Genomic DNA, 14,902 nt, shown 5'->3' with positions numbered 1-14,902 from the left:
GCCCTGGGGAGAGCCCACATGGAATGCATCATCGCTGCTGCAGCCTCCCTGGGGCTGCACGGCCGCATATGTACTCCTGTTTCCCAGAGTGGACTCTGTCTGCAGCGATTGGGACACATGTTTCCCAGCAAGTTTATATGATCCTGTGGGGCAGTAAAGGGGCTTGACCCGGTGTAGTGGAGGGAAACAGTGATAAATTAAGAATTGAGGGGCCGGCCTGGTGGTGTAGCGGTTAAGTTCGAGCGCTCCGCTTTGGCGGCCCGGGATTCACAGGTTCAGATCCTGGGCGTGGACTGACACACCGCTCATCAAGCCATGCTGAGGTGGCGTCCCACACAGAGCAACTAGAAGGATGTACAACTATGACTTACAACTATCTACTGGGGCTTTCGGGAGAAAAACGGAAAAAAGGAGGAAGACTGGCAACAGATGTTAGCTTAGGGCCAATCTTTCTCAAAAAAAAAAAAGTGAAACAAAGTCTCCATGACCAGATGTCTTCATTGGGCCTGACCTCTGACTGGCTTCTTCAGAGTGCGTTTGTCCAGCAGTAGCAGGAATGGGTTGAGTAGGCAGTTCTCTGGATGGATCCCCAAGTTTCCAGAACCCTGAGTGCCAAAGGAAGAGGCAGAGTCACAGGCAGTAAGTCTTAGAAGTTGTCACTTGGCAGCTGAGCCACCGTGTGCGAGCTGCTTCCCGCTCTAAGCCTATTTGCCCATCTGTGCAGTGGGTCTGACGTGGGATCAGATGAGCTGACGCACGGGGAGCACTCTGTCTTACAGGCTAGAGTCCCATGAGAGACGGTGTTTGGACAGAAAGCCCCACTCTTTTATGCTCACACCTTTCTACTGAACTGATGGCAGAGCAGAGTGAACATGCACCCCCATGAGGGGCACGAGCCTGTCATTTCTCTGAAGTCTTCTCTTTGCATTTCACTCCATCATACATTCATTTATGGTAAAAGCATGCTGTCTGTTACATATTGAGTTGCTTATCTGTTTCCTGGTCGCGGACACAGTGAACTCCCAGAAGATGGTGCAGTCCCTCGTGTCTTTGCACGCTCGCACATGGCCCCTCTCGGTGTGTGTCTCCGGCAGGCTGACGGGGTACGGGATCCACCACTGCTTTGCAAGGAGCATGATGGGCCACGAGGTGAAGGTGCCGCTCCTCGAGAACTTCTACGCCGACTACTACACTGTGGCCAGCATCGCTCTGGCGTCCTGCCTGGCCATGTGCGTGGTGGTCAGGTTCCTGGGGCGCAGGGGAGGGCTGCTGCTCTTCATGATCCTCACCGCCCTGGCCTCACTCCTGCAGCTCGGGCTTCTCAACCGTGAGTGGGGCCTGGGGGGAACGGGACAGGCTGTGGGAGCAGAGCCTGGGGGAGGAGAGCTGGCATCAACCAAAGGGTATTTGAAAGGGCTGGGTGAGGCTTTAGAAAAGTTTTCAGTGACCTGAGCTGTTATTCCAAAAACAAAAGCTTGAGGAAACTGTTTTGGGAAGGACCAGCTTTAATTGGAATGTCCATGGTGACTGCCTTGAGTGGGAGGGCCTTTCCTCCTCCCCACCCACCCCAGGGGCTCCAGCTCAGAGCCTTCCTGGCTGCACCAGGACTCCCCAGCCCATGAGGCCCTCAGGTCCCGGTGGATGTGACTTCACTAATGGCCAGACTATTTCTTTGTGACACATCACATGACAAAGAAGAACAAAGGACTTGTTTCTTTTGTGTGAAATTAAGGGGAAAATAAATAAATGTTGACACCCTTGCTGCTTTTCAGTAGACGTTCCCAAGTTCATCAGCTTGTCTTTGGGCCAAAGAATTTCTCAGTAAAGGTTCAAAATAATCTAAAGAAAAGCAAGAGAATCTGTGTAGCCCCTCCAGCTGCAACAGGCAAGCTCAGCACAGCTCCTCAGGAACAAAAGCCACCTTCATGTGTGGAGACAGCTCCGCGGCATCGCTCTGAGCCGCCCGGAACGAGGCATGAGTGAGCAGGGCAGCTGAGCCGCCTTCTCACCCCGGCACAGTCCTCCGGGGACAGGCACAGACGCTGCAGGGAAACAGATGCCACTGATCGTCCCCTCCTTCACAAGGAGAGCCGACCCAGCTGTCAGGATTGGGCTTGGTGACCAGCCAGTTGCCCCACAGATCAGAGCTGCAGAGAAAACAAAGGCCTTCTAGTATTTCAGGTTTGCATGACGTCGTCCGAGGTGTGCGAGTCAGTGTCCGGAACAGAAGGAAGAGAAGGGAAAAGCTCAAAACTTTCTCAGCCTTGTTATGCAAACTGGATTATATAATAGCTAGTTTCAAACTCAGGAGCAATTTTTCTAACTTGGGCAAGTTCTCCTGCATTCTGTGTCTGCCTGGGAGCCTGGTCTTACCTTCAGCTGTGACTAACAGGGGAACAGATGAGTGGTGTCTGTCTCCCACCATCCCGTCCCCCTGGTGGGGGCCGTCCTAGCTACCCTTCCAGGGAGCCTTCTGCAAGCTCATGTGGTTTGGGTGGACAAACAGGGGAGCGGCAGCCGCTGGGAGTGTCACAGATGCCCTCTTTGTCCCTGAGCAGGAATGCCACAGGAACTTGGTGCAGACGAGAGGAGCACACAGAAATGCGCCTCATGGTCTGCCCCCGCGGTACCTCATGCTCCCTTGAGCACAGACCAGCAGAGACTCCTGAATAATTTTATATGCAGTGAAATTAGCCCTTTGGCTTGAGATCGGAGAGATGTGCTCTAGTTCAGAAGAGTTGACTTTTCTCCCCCGGCTCTGAAGCCAGAGGGCTTTAGCACTCCCTTCTGAACAAAGGAGTTTTGTTTAGTCGAGTGCTGATTCCAGTGCCCTGGCCTCCAGCCCCTAGGTCTTCTCCCAGCTCTCTGGCACTCTGGCCCCTGGGTGTCAGCCATGTTCCCTCAGTGGGCCTGGTGGGCTGGCAGCCCTAGAAGGGAGTCCGCTTAGAGGCGAGTCATGTGGAGGTCATGGCTGCACACCTAACGTGCTTTCCTTCTCCCTTTTTCCCACTTTCTTCATCCCCATCCATGTCGGTGCCATCGTTGCCGGCCCAGTGATTGGGAAATACAGCCAGCATCCAGACTCAGGTGAGCCCCCAAATGCCCTGCCATGTGCTTCGTCATCTTTTTATTGCATCCAAGTGGGCGTTTTCGTAAAGACTCACAGACCTGTGGTTTCCCTCTCCTCTCTTTCTCCTCTCTCCCCTTGCCCTCCAAGAGTTGCAGCTGAAGTTGGCCGTAGGTTGGACACTATAAGCATACATTTGTATTCTCTACTCTCTCTTGCCTCTAGAAAGAGCGACTCGTTTCCCGTTTGTGCCCAGCTTGCACGCATGCCCGTCCCGCTTCCCCTGGCACTGGCCGGCAGCACAGGCCCCAGGCTGGCGCCGAGGCAGAGATGCAGTTTGTCTCACAGACAGTGCCTGGGTGGGATCAGAGAGCCCTGGGGAGCGGGGAGGCCTGGCTGACCATGCTGCCAGGGGAAGCTGCTGGCCCCCCTCATAAATCACACAAGCTCGCTGCTCTGGGCGACGGGGACGGCAGAGCCATGGCCTGCACCTCAGTGCTGCTGGTCACACGTGCCTGGCCTGGCCCAAACCCATGCCGCCAGGGCCCTCCGCAGTGAGAGCCCTGAGTTCATGATGCAGCCTTTTGGGGAACAGCTGTGCCCCAAATGTATGACCAATGTGTATGTATGCCCCAAATGTATGCCCCAAATGTATGACCAAGCATGCCAATGCTGCTTGCTAGACGCTGCCTTGGTGTGAGGTCAGACTCTGGTGCCATTTGCAAGATGCTTGGATCAGTTGAGCACTTGCCCTCCAGGCCCATCAATTCTTCTGTTTGGGTTGAGTGTTTGTTCCCTTAAATCAAGCCTAAGATACCATGTCCCATGTATTGGACTGGCCAAACCTGAGGCCAGAATAGCCAGGGTTCTCTGGAGTACAGAGACCTTCTCTGGCGCCAACACAGAAGGCTGGAACAGAGGGATGTTGCTATAGCACTGGGGAGACGACCAGCCTCCCTTCTTGCCAGCCTGGCTCTTGGCCTAAGGAATTCTGGCAGAGTCAGTGTGAGCGCCAGCATTCTGGACCCACAAGGCACTCACAGGGACCCTGACAAAGTCTTCTGCCAAGAGGACTCTGACCTCCTACGCCTGGAGGCGCTCCTCCATCTCCGAGGGAACTGAGCACCCTGGTCTGCACCTCAACCTGGGAAGCAGGGAAGAGGGCCAGCCCTGCGTGGGCTCCCAGGCCCCCCTCGTCCCCTCTCCCTCTGCTCTCCCGCCCCAGCCTTAGGCTTCCTTTTCCCTTCCCTCCTGCTCCCCCCTCACCGACCCCTCTGGTTCTCCTTCAGGTATGAGTGACAGTGTCAAGGACAAGTTCTCCATCACGTTCTCCATCGTGGGCATGTTCGCCTCCCATGCAGTGGGAAGCCTCAGTGTGTTCTTCTGTGCGGAGATCACCCCCACAGTAATAAGGTACGTATTGGAGACGCCCCATGGCACGGTTCTTCTCAGGACTCAGGAAGGGCGTCCTATTTAGCAAGGCTCCTGCAGAGTTAATCAGCATCAGCTCCATTTCGCCCTGGCCCCCGGACGAGGGTAAGGCAGGCATGCTGGGCAGGTCAGCCTCAGATGCGGAGCTTCGCCCTGACCCCGAGGCAACGGAGAGTCAGGTGAGAACTTGACCCTGGGCCCCGTCCAGGCAGGAGCCAGAGGAACGGAAAATTTTGGGGGAGTATAGGAAACACGGGAATGACTGGAAAAGGGGAGAAATTGGTAGATCACTTAACTTGGGCCCACACTGCAACTGAAATCAAATGCTGTCAACTCTTCTAAGAAGAGACCTCAATAAAAAGCTATTCCATAATAACAGGTGAAGTAGAAAGGGCCTTATTTCTTTACTGGCCTGAGAAGTTGATGTCTCTAGTCCAAGGAAAGGCCTCAGAGAGAGAAGGCCTAGCAAATTATATCATTGATTTATTTAACAAATATTCTTGGAAAATGCACTATATACCAGGCCAATGAGCGGGACAGCAGACTCTGGCCCTCACAGAGTCTGTGATTACTTCAGACCTTCCTGGAAGGTGGTATTCACCTGCACTCAGCTACTTCTGTTTTAGTTCATGACGTGAGGTTTGATCCTTTCTGGTGCTATCCCTGGCTAGTGGTACATGGGCGCCACACTCCATTTGATGTTATTACGATGATAGCATAGCAAAGGGCATCACTTAATTGCAAAGTCATTTCGTTTTCCTGGTAATTACGGTTTGTGACTTACAGAAGAGCTCATCTTGATTTATATCACACTGACCTTTGTATGGGAACATCATTAGCACTTCTAACACACTCACTTTTTTGAAATATAAAGTGTGAGTATGGGCAACTATTCAGCTGTGAGATGAAACCCAGAAGTCAGCATGACCACACCCTCCACCCTAACTCGCCCACATGGGAAAACAAGTCAAGGCCAGTACAGTCCATGGTAGGGTTTGTGCAGACTCATCATTTTGGCCCCTCGGGGGCTGGAAGGACTCTGGGAGAAGGCAGGTATGTTCACAGACTTTCTTCCTTCCCACATCTCCTGTAGTCATGCTGACAGTTGAATTTGCACATGACCTCATTGTGAGTCATTTTCTTGGATTTTTACAATACACGCCAAGCCTGAAGACTACTAGGTACCTGTGGAATAAAATGCCAAGGAATTGTATATTTAAGAAAAAAGCAATTACATGCCAAGTGATTCATCCTGTTCCATCCCTCTGTGGCAGCCCAGGTGAAGAGCGGAGCCTGAAGCCTATTTCATGCTGGAAGTCGCAAAATGCCTTAGGCAGAGAGCAGCTCCCTCTGTGTCTTGTCTACCTGGTTAAATTTCCTTCCTTTACAAAAGAACACAGCAAAGAGGATTCTTTCAATGGAGCAGAAGTCGAGGTTAGATCTTGTGGCTTCCCGGCCTACCGCAGCCTTTGTGTGTTAATGTATGACCACCCCATAACCCTGGTAGTTGGCAGACCTCATTAATCATTGTTAGATTGTGCTTAACAAGCTAAACGGAAGGAAACACAGTATCCTTTTCCTCTTTGATGCAAACCTGGAAAGAGTATTTGGGGATAGAAATTCAACAAATTTGCTCTCAGATTCAGCTTGCCAAGATAACAAACTAGAAAAAGATCTGGCGCTCGGTGATGTTTTTGTACTTGTGGAGGATGAAAGGAAGTTGAGTCTAGAGGGGTCTCCTGGCCCAGCTGGAAGAGCTCCTGCGGTTACTGAGGAGCCAGTCACTCTCCCTACAGTGACACCTTCTCACCCCTTGCTTCGAAGGCCGTCTCTTCCTGCCTGTACATGCGGGGACAGTTCCCACACAGTCCCTGGGACGGAAACGGACTTCCTGACCCTCCCCCCACTTCACACATATAAATCCAAGATAAGCTAGGATAGGCAGCTTGGGGTCTGTGAGCTTCATTTTTCTTAATACAAAACTAGCCTTTTTCTACAATGCTGTATTAAAAACACACCTTCTGAACAGGAACAGTAGCAAAGGTTAAGATGCCAGGATTGACTGACTGAGGCAAAGATGCCAGGATTGACTTCCTGTGAAGCAAATAAGATAAGAACTTTTTTGCACAAAGACTTGCAGAAATCCGTTGTCCAAGAGTGACAGCAATGACCTGTGTGTAATGTGACATATGGAGTCTGTTTAGCTGCTTTTAAAATTTGTCTTCAAAATATATATATATAATGTTTATAACAAATGCTCAGTGAGTGACCAGAAGCCTAGGAGATGAGGCACAAGCTAAAAGTTAAACAGCAGGATGAGGGATAACCCAAGGGCAGAGGTTGTGGCCTAGAGCCCAAGACCCAGTCTTTAGCACAGAGGAAAAAGCAAGAGGGAGCCGTGTGTGATCCCAGAGGCCACTATCCCTGTGTGGCCTTGGGTGAGTCTGTTAGCCTTCATCTCTGGCTAAAATGAGACTAGTCGTGATCCCCTGGTTATGTGGTGGTGAGGGAGACTATATGTAAAGGGTCTGGCTACAGTAAATGACAATTGATAGTATTAATTATTCCTACCTGAATATTTCTGGCAGTTATATTTATTTCTGTAAAAATTGGCACAAGTATTTGTTGATCCTTGACTTCACAGAAATGTTAGTAAAGACAAATTTAAGTAAGGTAAAAGAAGAAGTAAAAAATGGGAGGTTTTTTTCTTGTTTTTAAATGCAAGATGCTGGTATTTACGTGTTGAAAAGAATGATTTGAAGATTCTGGAATTCTTAATTCAAGCTTGCTACTTCTCATAATATCTATGTTTCAGTCTTTCTATCCTTTAGGTAATTTTTATTACTAGTAAAATAATATATCCATTGGATATTAACATTCTTTGTGCTCCTAAAGCACAAGAAGGCAAAACTTGCCCCTGGCTCCCTTTTATCTCTAAGCCGAGATGGCTGCCTGCTCTGATATTTAAACATGGGTATATGCTACCCTCTAGTGATAACCTAGAGAAAAGCAGAAAATGCACAAGTCAGCATTTAGGGGAAAGAAAACGAAGCACCTTAAAACCAAGCATGTAATGATCCCATTCTCTAAACTGAGAATCCAAAAAAAAAAGCCAAAAAGGGTATACCAAATTCCACCAAAATTATTCTTAATCTTACTGAATAATTTCAAGGTATCCTTGACAGAAAACCAAACAAAATTTCTTTCATGGAAAAAAATATATAAAGGTATATTACATATTATATATGCATATGTACATATATTGCATATTATATATATACGTTTATATGTATGTAGGCACTTTTTTAAATGAGCCATCTAATCCTACTGTAAATCAAATATCCTTCATTTCATTTGATGTGATTTATCAACATCATATATTAACATGACGTAGTTCACTTGGCGTTACGGAGGGAGACTTGTGCAGTGCTGAGCACGGCTCCTTTAACAGTGAGTCCATGCATATCCTTCCGTGTGGCTCTGTGCACTCCACCTCCCCATACATTAACCCACGCGTGGATGTCACATGCACTGAGCAAGGTCAGTCTCTCTCGCTGCTTGTCATTGCCATCCACACTCAGTGACAGGAAGGTCAGGCGGAAACTCAGGAGGTATCAGAGAAAATGATGTCTTAAAATGGTATCAAAGGCCCCAGTGAAACATAGCTATTATCTCTGGCATCCAGTATGTCCCCTGCAACATCCTGTGGCTCCTGAAGTGGCCAGAACTCTCAACAAGACTAAATGGCTATTTTAGGTGTTCATTTTATTCACCTTACAGATGGATTCAATCACATTGCTCTTTATAATGGTCATCTATAGTTAACCTGTCCCACTAATTTGGGTGAGCTGACCTTCCTACCTAGGAAGCCAGTGTAATCCACAAGCATCCAATATTTATTGAGCGTAAACAATGTGTGCCAGTTCATGTTCTAGAAAATACTCTTTGTCCTTGAAAGGCTCATAGATTAATAAGGATGGTAGGCATCTGAACAAATACTATCAGAAAGGTGCACAGTAAGAGTCTTTAAAAGGTGGTCTGGGACCCTCTGCCTGGGAAGTGGGTTGGTACCTGGGACACATTCCGAAAATATTGCTCTTCCTCATTTGTGTCCCCTTGATGGCCCCATAGAACAATGGTGTGACTATTCTCACCTCCTTTCAGTCTCTCCCTCAGCAAAAGATTTTCTAATACACAGTAATGATGACACATCATAGCCTGGGTGAGAGGAGGCTGTCTATCTTCTTCCATGGCGAAGGCCAGGGAATTCCATCACTCACTGAGTGTATTAGTTATCTTTGCTGTGTAGCAAATCACCCCTAAAATTTAGTGGCTTAAAACAACACATGCTTATTGCCTCACCATTTCTGTGGGCAGGAGTTGGCATGGCCTAGATGGCCTCTCTGCTTCAGGGTCTCCCACAGGCTGCAATCAACTGGAGCAAGACTGGCCCCCAAGCTCATTCAATAACTGGCAGGTGTCTTAGTCCCTTCAGACAGGTGGAACAGAATACCACAGACTGGGTGGCTCCTAAACAACATTTCTCACAGTTCTGGAGGTAGGGAAGTCCAAGATCAAGGTGTCAATAGACTTGATGTTTGGTGAGAGCTGCTTCCTGGTTCACAGATGGCTGTCTTTTCCCTGTGTCCTCACATGGTGGAGGGGCGAGGGAGCTCTCAGGGGTCTCTTTTATAAGGGCACTAACCTCATTCATGAGGGCTCTACCATCATGACTGTCGAAGCAAAATAACCGATAACCATTCTATGGATAAGAGAAATAAGGTGAGTTTTACTTGAGCCAAACTGAGGATTATAACCCATGAATGCCTTTTCCACAAAGGAAGAAAGTGTTCTGGAGAAGCATGGTTTTCAGTACAGTCTTACACTTTTTAGAACAAAGAGCATACATTAAACACGCCCAGGATACATATTCATCAAAGTTTCAAAGAGGTATTCAGCTGAAAATTAGCAAGTCACCATGACCCTGATATCTGGAAAGGGACTAATATGGGTGTTACCAATAGGGTGTTACCCATAGGGCACAGGAGAGGAAGTATGCATTCTTATCTTGAGAGAGTGCATTCTTTAATGGTTAAAGCAGATGTACGGTGTATGTTTGATGAGCCATAGGTCAGGCTTTTTAGTTCAAGCTGAATCAGTTTTGAACCCAAATAGTTACCCCAAATACCTCAATATGTGAAAATCTCGTGTCATGACTTAATGACTCCCAAAAGCCCCACCTCCTAATACCATGACATTGCGGGTTAGGAGTTCAACATATGGATTTCGGTGGGGGAACACAGACACTCAAACCATAACAGCACGATTCAGTTCTTCACTGACTATTGGGCTGGAGGCCACCTTAGTTCCTTGCTACATGAACCTCAACAACATAGCAGCTTGCTTGTCAAAGCCCACAACAGAATATGCTAGAAGTCACAGACTTTTGTAACCCAATCATGGAAGGGACATCTCATTACTTTTGCTGTATTTTATTGGTAAAAAGTCTAAGTCCATCTCACACTCAAGGTACAAAGGTGCGAACACTGGGAAGTGGGAATTATTGGGGCCATCTTAGAAATCTGACTACCATGCTGAGTAAATACCCAGGTGCCAGCCAGGTCTCAGGCAGTGGCTGGGGAAATGCTAGGAATAGCAAACTAAGTAGACCTGGTTCCTGCCCTTGTAAACCTCTTAAGTCTGTTAGAGACACAGACATGCAAACACCAGTGAGTCTTTGGGCTATAAATGAAGGTTGCTGAGGGCATGGTGGGAGCACCCAAGAGGGCGGGAGGGAGGGAGGGGCAGCTGGGCTAAGAGCACGTTTGCAGCATGCTCAGCCTGTACTCTGGAACACTGCCTGGGCCTAGGGATGCACAGGGAGTGGACTGGAGATGCATGGGGAGTAGACTAGGATGCACGGGGAGTGGACTGGAGCGGACAGTGGTCCAGGAGGAGGGATGGCTGTGCACGAAGGAGCAGCAGGAGGGAGCAAAGCTTCATTCCCAATGACATAGTGAGCCTGAGCAGAGGTCCCTGGAAGGGAGAGCGCGGGTGGGTGTGAGGCAGCTTCAGGAGGCATCCTTTGCAGGGCTTGGGTGGAAGGGCCAGGGAGAAGGAGGAAGGACCAAAGTGGTTCCAGCACCTCCTGCCAACCTTTGGGTTTCCACGTCATTCCTGGAGGCTTTGGGCCCATGAGAAGGGCTCCTCCTCTCTCTAGCTTCTCGGTTCTTGTACTCGCTCAGCTCTGGCCCCTGCATCAGGCTCCTCCCTGGCACTCCCCAGACACCACCACCCCCGGAACCAATCCACTGATCTCTGCTGTCTTCCCTTCACCTCCTGCTCTCTGTCACCTATTGAATATTAATGCAGCAAGAAAGAAGTTAGAAATACATCAATACTTCTGCTTTGTGGAGCCAACAGAGAAGGAGGAGAAAGCTTAGACAACTGGAGGAATAACAAAAGCAAGCACTTGCTCAGCACTTCCTGTCCCCTGTCTCAGCCCATTTCACAGACCCTCACTGAGGCAGGCTCACAGAGGTGAAGCTGTCGGGGTGCAGCCAGAACTCTAACCCAAGCTAACTGGCTCCAGAACCTGTGCTCTTAACCATCATACCTCCCGCCTGTGGTAGCAAGAAAAGCCTGTTTACAGTTCGCTTTGGCCTGTCCTGTGTACACAGGTTTGCTGGAGGCTGGGGTGGCCCTGACTGCTCCAGTCTTGACAGTCCTCTAGTAGGAACCAACATCAGTGAAGCCTCTGTGCCGGAAGCTGTGCCGGGCCACAGACCCAGGTGAAAAGCCACGTCTCCTCCCTCAGGAAATGCCGGGAGACAGTTACCTGTCCAGGGGACCTGGCAGAGCTGCAGGACCCTGGGAGCTTGGGTGGGCCAGGGTGAGAGAACTTCAGGAGGGAGAGAGGACAGAGCTGAGCAACTCTGGCTGAGGATGCTGGGGGAGAGGGTCCATGGCATGGCCAAAGGGCAGGGCGAGAGCACAGAAGGGGGAGGTGGAGCCCTTGGGAACTGTGTGTTATCCCGAGGGAGGAGGGAGCCATGGAAGGACTTTGAGCAAGTGAGTGGCATGATCAGCTCTCTATTCTAGAAAAGTCACTTTGTCAGCAGTGAGGAAAGAAAGTCCGAGGGGGTGGGAGGAGGATACACCAGCCAGGGGTGTGAACCCAGATGGGCCTGAACTAGAAGCCATGAGGGCTTGGTCACTGCTTGGGCAGGAAGGGGGTTGGGAAAGGGAAGAGGCAGTGACTCCCAGGCTCTGGCTTTGTCCCTGGGGCAGTGTGCCTGGTGAGACTGCCTCTCTCCCCACCCAGCCCTGGGCCTGAGCCTGCAGGCAGCCAACCCACGGGAGGAGGAACCATTCCCCACCCCTCCTCACCTAGGAGGCACCCAGCACAGAGGAAGTGAGGGAACCCCTCCCCATCTGTGCCTGAGATACAAGGCCATTTCTAATTTAGAGATAGAGAAAAGGGGAGAGAGAAGTGTCTTTTTTTTCTTTAATTTTTTATTGAGGTAACATTGGTTTGTAACATTATATTAATGCCAGGTGTACATCATTATATTTCCATTTCTGTGTAGACTACATCATGTTCACCACCCAAAGACTAATTACAATCCATCACCACACACATGTGCCCAGTCACCCCTTTTGCCCTCTTTCCTCCCCCCTTCCCCTCTGGTAACCACCAATCCAATCTCTGTCTCTGTGTTTGTTTGTCGTCGTTGTTTTCTTCCACTTATGAGTGAGATCATACGGTATTTGACTGTCTCTGACTTATTTCACTTAGCATAATACCCTCAAGGTCCATCCATGTTGTCACAAATGGCAAGTTTTCATCTTTTTATGGCTGAGTAGTATTCCATCGTGTATATATACATCTTTATCCATTCAGCGATTGATGGGCACTTAGGTTGTTTGCAAGTCTTGGCTATTGTTTGTTATGAAACATGACAAAAAAATGGGGAAGGGAAATCACCCATTGTCCCACCCACGTGCACACAATTGTCATGCTTATGTTCCATTCTTTGAGAAAAAGTGTTTACAAGGTCGTGCTCCTTCCTGTCTTTACCATAGATCTGTGTATGTCTGGTTTAAGGTGGCCCTTGGGTACAGCTGTCCCCCTGGGGAGTCCAAGATGCACACCCTCCCTGCCTGAGTCCCCTCGTTCCTGTCGCCGCATCATCTAGGACTGGCCAGCCTGTAGTAGCAGGACAGCAGGTAGCGAAGGCAGGAACTCTTTCCCTCACTGTTGACAGTAGAGCCCCTGAGAAGGCCCTGGGTAGAGGGGAACTGGCTGCTCAGGCCCATGGTGCACAAAGCAGAGCAGAAACCCTCAGCCGAGCAGCAGGGGTGACAGAGAAGGGAGACGTGGACAGTCTCTGAGCTCTCAGGGAGAAAAGGTGAGGCCTGGGTGGCTGTCCAGACTGGAAGCTTTGGGGATTTGTATCAGCAGGAGGCCCCAGCCCCCACAGCTGGAACAGTTTTGGGTTGTTTTTTTTTTAACAGCTTTACTGAGGTATAATTTACATACTGTAAAACTCATCCATTTTAAGTATACAATTCAATGACATTTAGTACAATCTTCACCACAATCCACTTATAGATTTCCATCACCTCAAAAAGTTCCCTCACGGTCATTTGCAGTCAGTCTCCACTCCCACTCCCAGGCCCAGGCGACCACTAATCTGCTTTCTGTCTCCACAGATTTGCTCTTTTTTTTTTTTTTTTTTTTTGACATTTCATATAAATGGAATCATACAATCACTTAGCATAATATTTTTGAAATTCATCCATGTTGTGGCATGTATCAGTACTTCATTCCTCTTCTTATTGCTGAATAATATTCCATTGTATGTAATCTACCACATTTATCCATTCACCAGATGATGAACATTTGGATTCTTTCCAATCTTTGGCTATTATGAATAACACTACAATGAACATTCACTTATAAGTTTTTGTATGGACATATGTTTTCATATGTTTCATAGGAGTGGAACTGCTGGGCCATACAAGTTTATATTTAACTTTTTCAGCTTTTCCACAGTCGCTGCACCGTTTTTCTTTCCTACCAGCAATGTGTGAAGGTTCCACTTCCTTCGCATCCTCGCCAACCCTTGTTATTGTCTGTCTTACCGGTTGCAGTCATCCCAGTGTGTGAAGTGGTATCTCATTGTGGTTGGGATATGCATTTCTCTTACAACTAATGGTGTTGTACATCTTCTTGTATGCTTACTGGATATTTTATTGTTTGTATAGTTTCTTTGGAGAAATATCTATTCAAATCTTTTGCCCATGTTTTTAAATTGGGTTGTCTTCTTATTGAGAGTTCTTATATATTCTAGATAACAAGTCCTTTATCAGATGTGCTTTGTTTCTCCCAGTCTATGGCTTGTCTTTTTGTTTTCTTAAGAGCGTCGTTTGAAAGGCAGAAGTTTTTAATTTTGATAAAGTCCAGTTGATCCTTTTTATTCTCTTATGGATCCTCCTTTTGATATCATAACCTAACCTCAGGTCACAAAGGTTTTCCCTTATATTTTCTTCTCGAAGTGTTATAGTTTTAGCTCTCACATTTAGGTCTAGGATCCATTTTTAGTTCATTTTTGTATTTGATGTGAAGTAAAGGTCCAACTTCATTCTTTTGCACCTGGATATCCAACTGTCCCAGCACCACTTGCTGAAAAAATTACCCTTTCCCCATTGAATTTGTCTTTCTCAAAAATCAGTTGACCGTAAATGTAAGGGTTTATTTCTGAACTCTCAATTCTGTTCCATTGATCTATCGATGCACCAATACCACTGTCTTCATTACCGTAGCTTTATAGTAAGTTTTAAATTGGAAAGGTAAGTCCTCAAATTTTATTATTTTTCAAAATTGTTTTAGCTAATCTGGGTCCATTGCATTTCCATATAAATCTTTGGATTAGTGTATCACTTTCTGCACAAGAAAAAAAGTCATCTGGGAATTTGATAGGGATTGTGTTGAATCTATAGATCAATTCAGGAAGAACTGCCATCTTAATATTGAGTCTTCTAATCCATGAACATGAAATGTCTCTCCATTTATTTTTATCTTCTTAATTTTCTCTCAGCAGTGTTTTGTAGTTTTCAGCATACAAGTCTTGCATTTATTTTATGTATTTCTAAGTATTTTATTCTTGTGATGTTATTGTGAATGGAATTTTCTTAATCTCATTTTCGGCTCGTTTGTTGCTGGCATGTGGACAGTTGACTTTTGTCCTGGCACAGCATTTCCCAGAGATGAGACAGTTTCCACTGTGGTATGCAGAATGATCTTAGGAACTACATGGGACACAACAATAAATAAGATCAACTCTCACAGTGAGAAATTACTGTTTTTTAAAGTATCTTCCAATCTCTCCAGTTATGGTA

The 14,902-nt window shown here is 47.6% G+C and overlaps 1 protein-coding gene across 1 annotated transcript in view; it reads left to right on the top strand.

Moving 5' to 3' along the window:
- The window catches only part of SLC22A23 (solute carrier family 22 member 23), a 167,110-nt gene that overhangs the window by 151,256 nt on the left and 952 nt on the right, over positions 1-14,902 (top strand). Inside the window, exons 7-9 of the mRNA XM_087437935.1 lie at positions 1,095-1,327; positions 3,055-3,087; positions 4,357-4,480. Of these exons, the coding sequence (XP_087294061.1) occupies positions 1,095-1,327; positions 3,055-3,087; positions 4,357-4,480 (390 nt within the window). The remainder of the gene's footprint in view (positions 1-1,094; positions 1,328-3,054; positions 3,088-4,356; positions 4,481-14,902) is intronic.

This window comes from Ceratotherium simum, chromosome 13 (assembly GCF_057802395.1).
Source record: "Ceratotherium simum simum isolate JZ-2026a chromosome 13, ASM5780239v1, whole genome shotgun sequence".
In the NCBI taxonomy this organism is placed as follows: domain Eukaryota; kingdom Metazoa; phylum Chordata; class Mammalia; order Perissodactyla; family Rhinocerotidae; genus Ceratotherium; species Ceratotherium simum.
The sequence above is the reverse complement of the archived record's forward strand: the minus strand, read 5'-3'. Positions and strand labels throughout refer to the sequence as shown.